Source organism: Engraulis encrasicolus, chromosome 18 (assembly GCF_034702125.1).
Source record: "Engraulis encrasicolus isolate BLACKSEA-1 chromosome 18, IST_EnEncr_1.0, whole genome shotgun sequence".
Taxonomy (NCBI): domain Eukaryota; kingdom Metazoa; phylum Chordata; class Actinopteri; order Clupeiformes; family Engraulidae; genus Engraulis; species Engraulis encrasicolus.
Window position 1 is genome coordinate 31,337,320 of NC_085874.1, and position 12,453 is coordinate 31,349,772.

Sequence of the window (12,453 nt, forward strand, 5' to 3'; positions counted from 1 at the left end):
CAGTGGCCATTTACGTGTGTGTGCCTGCGTGCCTGCGTGCCTGCATGTGTGCTACTCAATGATTTTGTCCACAAGTTTGAGTATGAGTCCGCCTATGTCCAGTGTGCTCTCTGCGTGTGTGTGTGTGCGTGCGTGCGTGCGTGTGTCCGTGCATGCACTCATGAGCGTGCCCTCCATCCGCATGTGTGTGTGTGTGTGTGCGTACATGCGTGCGCGTGTGTATGAGTGTGTGTGTGTGTGTGTGTGTGTGTGTGTGTGTGTGTGTGTGTGTGTGTGTGTGTGTGTGTGTGTGTGTGTGTGTGCATGCGTGCGTGCGTGCCTGCTACTCACTGATCTTCTCCACCAGTTTCAGCATGAGTCCTCCTATGTGCAGTGTGCCCTCCACCCGCATGCGGAACTTCATGCTCTCCTCCAGGTCCCGCTGGTCCACCACCACCGTCAGCTCCCACGAGTTGTGGCCCATCTCCGCTGCCTTGATCATGGCTGCTGCTCCTAAACACACACATAAAGACACACACACACGGACATATTAGAGGGGAATTCAACTAGTACTACCTCCCACGAGATATGCCCCATCTCTACTGCCTTGATCATGGCTGCTGCTCCTACACACACACATAAAGACACACACATGCACACAGACACACACACACACGCACGCACACACACACACACACACACACACACACACACACACACACACACACACACACACACACACACACACACACACATATTAGAGGGGAATTCAACTAGTGGACACCGTCAGTTCCCACAAGTTATGCCCCATCTCTGCAGCCTTTATCATGGCTGCTGTTCCTACACACACACGCATAACTAGTGGACACCATGAGCTCCCATGAGTTGTGGCCATACTTTGCTGCCTTGATCATGGCTGCTATTCCTACACGGACACATACAGTGATTTCCAACCAGGGGTACATGTACCGTTCTCAACAGGGGCTTTACGTGTAGGAGCCCTATGGGGGGGGGTCAAGAAGGAGAAATTACAGCAGAAAAGGAGGACGCTTAGTTGCAATTGGGGTGCAAACCACTGCATTACGGCATCCTTACACCGTTTCCGGCAAAGTGCTCTGTCAAAGTTCGATTGCATGCACCGGCACCGATGCCCGCAGATGTCCATGGATGTAAGCTGCCGGTGAGGGGAGAGATCTGTTTTGTCGGAGCCGCCCAATGATTATACATGCTCTGCTGTGACGAAATTGGCCATTCCTTGTTATTGCATGTCAGTGTCAGTGTGCGGGGGTAACCGAAATTGTCAGGACCGATAGTGCTCTGCAGTGCTTTTGGAAGCGGTGCACGGACGATGTCAGCAGAGATTCTTTAAGTATATAGAGATATGCCAACATAATAGGTTTCTATGGGCACCTAACGTGACCAGGTTCCGGTCTGCCTAAAGGGGCGTGTCATAATGCTCCTAGCATTGAATAGAACAGTCCTTAGGTCTGCCTAGGTCTGCCTAAAGGGGGATTTCCCCCCCAATAATAGAACCCGGAAACAATGGGCCAATGGAACCTCTCTCTCTCTACTCTCTCTGATGTTAGGGGTACACAAGTAAACTGCAGGGGGCTACAAATTGTGGAAAAAATGAATTGCCCAAACAAATGTATGAAGCATAGTGACAATGGGATAGAGGAAGAGATGCAGAGTATGAGTGAAGGGGTACTAATGGCACAGCCTTTTAGGGCTGTCCCTAACGATTATTTTTCTCCCGATTATTCTATCAACTATTTTTTTCGAATAGTCGCGATTATTATTTAATTTTTTTGGAAGGCAAAAACTGTGATATGCCACTTAATTTTGACCTGAAAAAAAAAATTCTAAAAAAGGGGACATTTTATAAATTAGTCACAGACTAAAAAATACATGAGGGGTGCAAAAGTCCTCCCATTAAAAGGGCTGAACAACATATTACACATGTATGTCTATATTAGCATTCATTATTTCTATATGCAGCCCGATGTCTCCTCTGCTGTGTCAATTAAAACTGTCCCTTCTCTGACGGTTTTTTATATCGCTCCCAAACCCAAGTTAACTACTACAACTTGACTAGACTTGTGATCCCTGTCTTTCAAGCACTTGTGGTTTTCTCTATAGGATGCATTTACTCCAGGAGGAAAATTCTAAGGAAATCGTAATTCAAATCGTTTTTAACAAAAACGGAAATCGTTTAAAAAAAAAAAAAAAAAGTAAAAAAAAAAAAAAAAAAAAAAAAAAATTTTTTTTTTTTTTTTAGCGCAAATCACGCAATCGACGGTATGTTGAACACGCCGACTTATTTACGCAATCGACGTAATCGATTATGTCGAATACCAGCTGCTCCCAAGTGAGTGTGTGTGAGTGCATAGTGCAAATGTGCATGCTTGTGTGTTATGCTGTATAATATACAACATTACGCAGAAACAGGAAAATATGGAGCAATGTTCTGCAAAAGCAACTACTTGTTTACACCCAATACATTATCAGCTGCTATGAGCCATGATTAAAAGAAGATATTACCTTTGCTGCATGCAGTGTGTGGGAGCGTCTTTATTACCAGTTGTGTGTGTGTGTGTGTGTGTGTGTGTGTGTGTGTGTGTGTGTGTGTGTGTGTGTGAGTGTGTATGTGTGTGTGTGTCTGTGTGTGTGTGGATAACGTGAGGTTCAGGAAGTAAAAGGTTTGTTATGTGTCCATTCTACCTGAGCACTGACAGAGAGAGAGAGAGAGAGAGAGAGAGAGAGAGAGAGAGAGAGAGAGAGAGAGAGAGAGAGAGAGAGAGAGAGAGATGAGGGAGGGGAGGGATGAGAGAGGAAGGGAGCGTTGTGAAACTGGAGTATTACGGCGGGTGTTCCGGGTTGATCCCAGCATTCCAGGCGAGTTGAGGCACGATTCCAGAGCGCAGAGCGACAGGAACAACACCTGAGTCAGAAGATTACCCCCCTTACCACACCAGACTGCAGATGCACCACGTAAACACCAGAACAATGGCTGTGGGAAATCACTACTCCAACCTCCTGCTAGAACACCACTGTTGTACCTTCATATACACAAAGGCTACATACACTTCCAGGAATGGGCCTTCTGCATCTGAGATAGTGTTGCCCAGTGTGGGGGCACCCAACGCTGGAGTAACCCCTTGACAAAAAAACTGTAACGCATAAACTGCTTTTTACTCCATTGTTACGGTAATATTACAGTTTTAGGCAGTGATAGTGGTGGTGTGGACCAGTGGTGTAATCTACGTTGAACAGGTCCCACTTCAAAATTTCAGGGATTTCCGTATACCCACTTAAAATTGATTGATCCATTACTTAGAATAGCACAAATATATACAGTATACCCACTTCAAAACAATGCTCAAATATACAGTATACCCACCACAAAAAAGTAGACTACACCACTGGTGTGGACATGAACACAGTCTTGTCCGACGTGAAATTATCAACAGCGAAGGGCAGGCCGAGCGTCTGTGTTGAGACGTGGCCCCGAGCGCTAGAAGAGCACACCTAACCCAGGAGGCACTGATAACACCGTTGCAACAGATTGCTGGAATGCACAGGGAACACCACGATTGGTTAACGCTGCATGAACGGTACATCTTTGGGTGAATAGCACAAATCTGGCATGCCGCTGAATTCCGAGATAGTAACCCGTGAGAATAGAGGGAATGGCATTTTTCGAAGTTTCCAAAATTACGCACAGCGCAAATATAAACACAATCCATTTTATCCAGAATGAATGCGCAATAGACCTACGCTTACTGTAACTAGTTGAGAGACTTGAGAGACGATAGACTTCGAGTGAATGTGGAATTTGATATTCAATTCATGGCGATTGGGTATTTGTAATGAAAGTTAACGCAAGTGCAAAAACACTAAACAAGCTGCACGCAAAAGCAGTGCCAAATAGAGTTCATTCAAATCTCTCCGATTTGAACGATGAGAGGAGCAGGATTTTGAGTCAGTCTATAGCCTACAATTTCTTAACTCAAGTGCGATGTATGATATAATCTAAATAAGCATATTGTTAAAGTTGTTCATTGAAATGTTAACTATGACTCATTTTACTTACCTGTTTATGATTATCCAACTGTCTTCTGTTTTAGTGTAGGGGCGCTGGCGTTTACTCCGACCCACAGCTGTACAGCTGCGCACGGGCCAGTCCGAGCTAGCTCAGGTGGGGCTACGGAAGTTACCTGGCCACAGCCCACGACACCGAACGTGCCCAACCGCCGGACAGGAAACATAATAACTGCAGTGATGAAAAACACCTCACGATTATTACTCATAGCCATGCTATCGCCAGTTAATATTGTGTTGCTGTGATGCTGTTATAGCACTTAGTCATTTAAGTGTCCAGCCATTTAAACCCATTCATTCTAGACCGGAGATGAGTAATAAACGCAGCCTCGTGTATGACTAATAAAATAGATTAGGCTAGTTTATGGATAATATAAGGTGTAGGCCTACAAATGACGGACGGCACAATAACACCTGATGGAACCAACACTTGGCTGGAATCTACTGTTAGCCTATGGGTGGCCTTGTTAGGGATCAAGCCCCTACCATGAAAATGGTCGAATTAATATAACCCCCCTCAATGAAAATGGCCAAACATCACCCCCCTCTAGAACAGGCATGAGGCATCCATTCTACATATTGTGTTAAAACAGCATTTTTCACAACTACATTTATCCAAGTAGGCTACTTGTTAGATAGGGAAAAATATCCTTTTTGGTTGGAAACGCAACATGGGGTTAAGAATTGAAATATCCTAACCTATATCCTACTACGTGGAAACAGCTCCGAGTTGTTATCGTAGGACACTGCCACAATCAGGCTGCAGGCATTCACAAATGCAATCAGCTGCAGCCAATACAGCGTGCTTCAAGTGGACTAGCTATAAAAGCTCTGCTGCACTTGGGGAGGTGTGGTGTTGCTGTGCTTATTGGGTGATATTTGTCACAACCATGGTGTCTGATACAACATTCAGGTAAGGTTTAAGTTTAAGTTTGTGTTTTTCCTTTATAGTCACATGCACCATTTTTGCTATGTTTTTAATTGTGGGGCCTTGTGCGTTTTCTAGGTTGCTATGGATTTGTGTTCTGATGAGTGGTGTATACAACATGTCGCACTCGGCACATGTGTATCTTCCAATTGACACCTCTTCAACTATGGTGTCAGCACCTGTTGCAGCCCTAGCCGCAGCTCCAGCCCAGGCCTCAGCACTTGTGTACTATGCCCAACCCAGTGGTCCCCAGACTGGGGCTCAGCCTGCCGTTGCTCCTGCCACATCTCCAGACAAGATGTCAGCACCTGTTGCAGCCGCAGCTCCAGTCCAGGCCTCAGCACCTGTGTATGGGGGCTATGCCCAACAGAGTGGTCCCCACACTGGGGCTCAGCCTGCCGTTGCTCCAGCCCAGAGTGGTGGTGGTGGCGGAGGGGCAGTGTCCGTTTCTAACGACCAGGACGGTCCCACGCCAGAAGAAGAGCGACTTCTAGTCCTCACCGCACCGTCAGGATTTCAAAGCCGCTACGTGGTCCGCTCCTTCAACCGCTACTCGCGAGGGAAACGGGTCTTTTCTCAAACCACCTACATCCCACTGGACTTTCCTCCTCCTCCTCCATCTGTGTCTGATGCTGAGCAAGAGGAACAGACTCTGGAGGTTACACCAGCTAAGTAAGGCTTATTTACAAACCCCAACTCCGATGAAGTTGGGACGTTTGGTAAACAGTGAATAAAATCAAAATGCTATCATTTTCAAAACATTCAATCTATTCATTAGATGGAGAATAGTGAAAAGACAACATATTAAGTGTTAAAACCGAGAAAAAATATTGTTTTGGGGGACATATGTACTCATTTCTAATTTGATAAATCCAACGCGTCTCAAAAGAGTTGGGACGGGGATCAGTGAAATTTAGTAAACATCCAAATAAGATAAAACAACAAAGAAGAACATTTCAGAATGAATTGTACTGACGGACAATATAGGTGTCCAGGTATAAGATCATCACAGAGAGGCTGAGTCACTCAGAATTAAAGATGCAAAGGGAATAATTACCATAGTTATTACATACATTTTTGAATTCCCTTTGATTTACCACGATTGAGTGTATATAAGACATATTTTTGTTAATAAAATCATTGTATAGGTTCATGGCATCATGAAATATATATTGGCTGTAGTCTCACTCTAGCACTCCAGGAATTAGAGCTATTGAAAATTGACCATATTAAGAATGCTTAATGCATGAAAATGATACAGGGGTGTAACATTCTCCTAAGCACCTGAGCTCACTTGAAATAGACCCAGAAGACATGGGAAACGGTCCTTTGCTTACAGAAGTCAGCAGAAGTTGTAGAAGTCCATTCTTTTTGACAATAATAGAGCATTGCACATCCTGTGCTACAGTGAAAATGGACCATCCAACTTGTGTTAGTGCTAGCTTCAAAAGTCAGCCTCCATGATGGCATGCGGGTGCAGTAGTGCATTGGTTAAGATGTTCTCACTCATCTGTAGAGTTAAATACAGTGCTGAATGGTATAAATGGGTTTTAAACAGCATGAAAAGCCACTCATGCATTATATTTTGAAGGGAGATATTCGATTACTGCCACATAGTAAGGTCAAATTGCATTCTCTACTATGTTTTAACAGTTTGGCTCCATCATAAGGACCAGCAGGTGATAAAATGGTGGGTTTTTGGTCAAGACCTGTCACACTGTAAGCACTACAGAAAGGAAAACATTGCAAAACATGACAAGGAATACACCCACCATTTAAGCTGGTGAAATCATGTCCAAGATAGGAATCAACACTGTTTTTTTATATAAAATGATCTCATCGGTTAATGTATTTAACTGTTGTCTTTTGTTTTGTTTTTAGTCTTCCTCGACATTTGCTGCCATTTTTTGTCCCCGTCCCAACTCTTTTGAGACGTGTTGGATTTATCAAATTAGAAATGAGTACATATGTCCCCCAAAACAATATTTTTTCTCGGTTTTAACACTTAATATGTTGTCTTTTCACTATTCTCCATCTAATGAATAGATTGAATGTTTTGAAAATGATAGCATTTTGATTTTATTCACTGTTTACCAAACGTCCCAACTTCATCGGAGTTGGGGTTTGTATTACCTTTTGTAGACTAGATGATTCTACTCCTATACCCACTTTAGTAAATGTCTTAAAGTGCAAATATCCTAATATCAAATGCCAGACAACATTTACGACTGAAGCCTGACTTGTGGTCAAGTGTTCTAGAGACTGAGTCCAGGTAGACAAATGCTGAGGCACTCAATGTTGCTTTAAAAAAAAAAATTGCAACTTTGAGTGCCTCATTTGTCTACCTGGACCAAGTTTGAGAGCCCCTACACTGAAGAGCACGAAGGAAAAAGGTGAAGTTGAACCTTGTTCTAGAGACTGAGCTTGAAGCAAGAGTCTTCACTGAAAATATTTTTCATGTAATGCTTTTTCTCTTTCTTCCAGGAAAGGCTGAGGTTTTCCAGTTGGATCCCTTCCAGGTAGGAATTATATATAGGCCTATAATAGCCTATATATATTTTTTTTTTTTCTCTTCAGTTTGAGTGCCATGTTCTCTAACTTTACTCTCTTGTCGTTTCAGGTGCTGTAATCTGCATGACGTCCGTTTCCTCTGCCCTGTGATACGATTTGAATAAAGGCATCACTGAAACCCCATGTTGCCATGTCTTTACTTGTTGACCTGAGTTAGTCCTCGTACCCTATGGCCCTGCTAATGATTGACTTGGTGGGCTGTTGCTTTAATTTAACCCATTGATGCTGGATGCTGTGCATGCGCTGTATTGACCTAGGCGCCTGAAGGGACATGGACGCAGTGTTCAGACTCACTAGACTTTTAAAATTGTAATTCCCCCCTATTTTATTTCCTTAAAATATGTAGATGTTAGCATTGAACACATTCTAATGCAAGAGGATGGTCTTACCTTTTTTAAATGCGACTCATTTCATGTTTATGTGCTTCAAAGGTAGGTTTTTTTTGTAGGCTGAGGGCACGTTTTCCCACAAAAGAGCATTCAACAGGTGTTTTTCCTTCACATGTGCCTTTAGTCTAAATGGGTTTTAAAGGTTAACTAATGAGTGCGGTCTTACCGTTAAAGCCATCGTTGCCTGGTTAGTAAGGAAAACCCACCCACTTAACTCCTGTGCCAAAATACACTATTGACTACTTGTACTGTTGCACCTGTGCGTTCATTTTAAGATCAAATCTCAAGTTATGCTGCATTGACTGACACTGGCTTGTGCTTACCAGCAGAGGGAGATTCTACCCCACCACAGCATCTTCTAGCCTGGTAAACCAGGCTGGCTGCCGACATTTTTCAGCTGCGAGTTACTCCGGTCTCACATTTAGGCTGGTTTATCAGGCTAAGCATCTTCTGTTTTGGAAGATGTATAATGACTGGTTTAATTCAGTGGGGAAACCTCTAGGCTTCTCTTGTCTATGGTAATACACCTGACCAAATGGTATCAGGTAGGGCCTAGTACAATTTTGGAACACTGATTCTAGGTCATAAGCCTGTCCTATAAGTTGTGGCCAACTATGGGTTCTCATTTCTTGTTTTCCCCTAGCTGCCCATGACTCAAACCTCTGATTGTTGGAAACTGCTGTTGGTCAAAAAATTGACATGTGGTTGACTGCCAGTGTCTTGCCCCTCACAACACCGTGTTCATAAACAAAACAATACGGGTTCTACATTTTTGGGTCAAAGTGGCTAATAAGTTTTTATGTTCTACCTGCCAAATTGAAATTACACCAGCCTTTAGCCTGTTGGCTGGTATTCATTTAGAGCAGTGTTTCCCAACCAGAGGTACGTGTACCACTAGGGGTACGCGAGCATACTGCAGGGGGTACTTGGGAAATTTTAATTTTAACAAATGCATGCAGCAAAGTCACACTGGAATAGAAAAACCAATGTAAAATACGAGTTAGAGGGTACTCATGGTACAATGAAAAGGCTTGGGGGGGGGGGGTACATGAGACACAAAAGGTTGGGAATCACTGATTTAGAGCCCTGATAAAGACATTTTAACTACACTTTTTGGAGTGCCTTGGTGAAAAGTTTTTTTTTCCTTTTCAACTAACTTTGGACATACAAAAAAAGCAAACCAAGAAAAGCAGCACCAGGTAAAATAAAAAAGGTAATGGTGTTTTGTGATGCATCCGGGGTGGGTGACTAGGTTTCAATTCACATTTGCACCTCAAGATGGCACTAAAGCACCAGTGCTGCTGTGGACTGCGCCTACCTGTTGCTCTGTCTCTCCCCCTTAAACATCCCTTTACAGTGTCGTACAGCCAGAGAACCTGTAGCCAATGAGAAGGGTGATACTACAGCTAGTTGGCAATCGCAGACAAATAAAAAAGGAATGGGTTTCAATGGAGCGGCCTAAAATAACTTGGTTGCAATATTTTTTTTTTAAATTCTCGTATAATTTTTTTTGCCTTCCTTGAGCTGTTAACAATAAAAAAATAATAGAAGTTCCATGGAGTACCCACAGTTTGCCACTACGGGAGAACCTCTAATCTGGAACAAACCCCAGGTTTTCTTCAAGGTTCAGCAAAACTCCAAAAGTTACTTGAGGACCTGAGGAACGTTTTACTGTTACAATGTGGGGGAACCTCTAAGAGTTCTCTGAGGACCTTTGAATGCCACTGACTGTGCCTATGTTTCTGTGTGTGCGTGTGCGTGTGTGTGCACGCGTGTGAGACAGACAGCGAGAGAGCGAGCAAACCAGCGTGTGCACTAGTGTGTGCGTGCTTTGCCTGTGTTTGAAGGTGCCAAAGTGGATTTCAAAGGAGGGCTGTACATTTGCGAAGAGTGGCAGTGCTCTGCTCTGCTCTGCGCTGTGCGGGGATTGCCTTTCCTTTTTACACGCCTGCCGTCCTGAATAGACCCTTTGTTAAAGGGGGCACTGAGCAAAGAAAACACTGTGTGTTTGAAGCCCCCTTGATTAACACCCACAGTGCAGTCTGAGACAGTACTTTTGAGGGCATTGCTTGTCTGAGGAATGACAAGGCATTGTCATCTGCCTTATGTGGGCGAGGAAGGGGGCTTGGAAAATAAAATATTGCTTGTTACATGATATCAAAAAGTAAGTAAGATAACACGCCAACTTTTTTTATTATTACATTACATTAATATTTAGCAGACGCCTTTGGCCAAAGCGACTTACAAGGAGAAATTTAAACAAGAACAGGATAAGGCACAGTGTACAGTTGCAACACAGATAGCATTGTCCCACACAGAGTAGAGAAGAGAGGACCATGCATTAAAAAGTAGCAGAAAGTAAACAAAGACATCAAGGTGCAGTGTACAGTTGCAACACTGACAGCATTGTCCAACACAAGGTAAAATAAGCAACATTAAATAATAAGAAGGTAACAAGGCATATTGAATAATAAGCAAGACATCTAGGCGCAACTTGAACCACCTATTGCGTTCGTGCACTACACCTTTGCATGTCGACTCGTGCGCCACAATGTCCTGTGACAGGTTAGGTTTAGGGATGGTTTTGGTCTGTGCACCATTTTGCAACAATTTCCACCATGTCCTTTGCTTATTTCACCGTTCTTGCTAAATGTAAGGCAGCAGAAATGTCGCTTTACTGACAGGTTAGGGTTAGGCGTGGCTTTGGTCAGGGCACAGCAGAGAATTGTCGTGTTTAGCAGCAGAAATTCGCAGTGGCAACAGAAATGTCTCCCATTTCTTTCCCTTCTCCACTACATTTCACATCTCTGAACACACATCTCACACATCTCAGGGCAGCCGTGGCCTAGTGGTTAGAGAGTTGGTCTTTCAATCTAGGGGTTGCCGGTTCAAATCCCCCCTGACCTCTCCCTACATCTCCATCCATGGCTGAAGTGCCCTTGAGCAAGGCACCTTGCTCTGGGGACTGTAACCAATACCCTGAAAATAATAGTTGTAAGTCGCTTTGAATAAATGAAAGCATCAGCTTTGAATAAATGAAAGCATCAGCTAAGTGCAATGCAATGCAATGTACTGTAATGAACATCCTTCCTGCTGATCCTGATTGGTTCATCAACTTGCAAGGTTGTCTAAACTTACCAAATTGGGAATTCCTCCCAGATCTCTGAGTGGTGGGTAATACACAACTCTGGAAAGAGACAGGTTAGCCCCAGACACTGAGTGCATTCCAATATGCAACCTTGCGTCCTCCACTTGTGCTTGTGGCCTCACATTTTGCTGATGCCCCACCTCCGTGGAGAAAACAAACAAGTTTCCCTGCATTCAGCCTAGCCACAACATTTTTTGGGGGAGTATTCTTTGTTCACCATCCAGTTTTCAAATGAGAAAATGACTTTACAGTTGAGCTTTTGCGAGATATTGAAATATAATGCTGTTGTCAGTGATGTCAGTGATGCATGTCTGCCATCACAGATTGGATGAACAGTAACTTCCTAAAATTAAATGAGGATAAAACTGAAGTGTTGCTCATTGGGCCTAAGAAAAAACGTGGAAAAACTCCACTCAAGCCTAGGTGACCTAAGCATGCACATTAAAGATAAGGTTACTAGCCTAGGTGTGGTCAGAGACTCGGATTTGAGCTTTGAGCCTCACATCAACAAGATAACAAGATCTGCTTTTTTCCATCTTAGAAATGTCAACAAAGTGCGCGGTTTGGCCCCCCGACAAGACGCTGAGAAACTTATTCATGCCTTTGTCACCAGTAGGCTAGACTACTGTAATGCTCTCTTCTCTGGTCTCCCCAAAAAATTAATTGATAAATTGCAACTCATTCAAAATTCTGCGGTAAGAATCCTAACAAGAACCAGAATGAGAGAGCACATCACTCCTGTCTGGGCAGACCTGCACTGGTTACCTGTCTCATACAGAATCGACTTTAAGATTCTGCTGACATTAAATGGACTTGCCCCTAGTTATATCTCTGACATGCTCTCTTTTTATGCCCCTGCTCGAGCTCTCAGGTCCACTGATGCCAAGCTGCTAAGGACCCCCACCCCCCCGCAAAAGAAGATCAGCGACGCCGCGTTTGTTTGCTATGCGCCGAAGAGATGGAACGCCCTCCCCATCGAGATCCGATCAGCCAGCTCCGTCGACTCCTTCAAGAAGCAGCTGAAGACCCACCTCTTCATCCTTGCCAACTCCTAGCTGCCAAGGCGTCATAGTGTCCCAGCTGCCGCAGCGCCCTTACTGCTCACAACCAGCCCTGGCAGGGGGCTCCCCTAGGTGGCCGCTGGTCTATGCCTGAGGTTTCTTCCTGACTATAGGGGTTTTTTCTCAGACCTCACTGACCTTTTTTCCCCCCTACAAACTATGATTTAAGCGAAAGGGAGTTTTTCCTCACCCCTGATGCCACCAGGGGCCGTACCTGAGCACCCAATCTCTGTGTGACTATCTATGACTTATGCTAGGCCCATCCACTATGGACCT

At 44.0% G+C, this 12,453-nt stretch overlaps 2 protein-coding genes across 2 annotated transcripts in view; one reads left to right on the forward strand and one right to left on the reverse strand.

Moving 5' to 3' along the window:
• Positions 1–4,189, reverse strand: part of fermt1 (FERM domain containing kindlin 1) — a 41,561-nt gene extending 37,372 nt beyond the window's left edge. The window contains exons 1-2 of the mRNA XM_063223431.1: positions 4,073–4,189; positions 331–492 (exon numbers count right to left, since the gene is read on the reverse strand). Coding sequence (XP_063079501.1) covers positions 331–481 — 151 coding nt within the window. The 5' untranslated portion in view covers positions 482–492; positions 4,073–4,189. The remainder of the gene's footprint in view (positions 1–330; positions 493–4,072) is intronic.
• A 644-nt stretch (positions 4,190–4,833) lies between these two features.
• Positions 4,834–7,702, forward strand: LOC134468573 (uncharacterized PPE family protein PPE3-like). Its single transcript, XM_063222479.1, has 4 exons — positions 4,834–4,993; positions 5,087–5,680; positions 7,493–7,527; positions 7,629–7,702. Exons 1-3 carry the CDS (start codon positions 4,857–4,859, stop codon positions 7,500–7,502), a joined length of 741 nt encoding a protein of 246 aa, XP_063078549.1. The 5' UTR covers positions 4,834–4,856; the 3' UTR covers positions 7,503–7,527; positions 7,629–7,702.
• Positions 7,703–12,453: the final 4,751 nt, after the last annotated feature.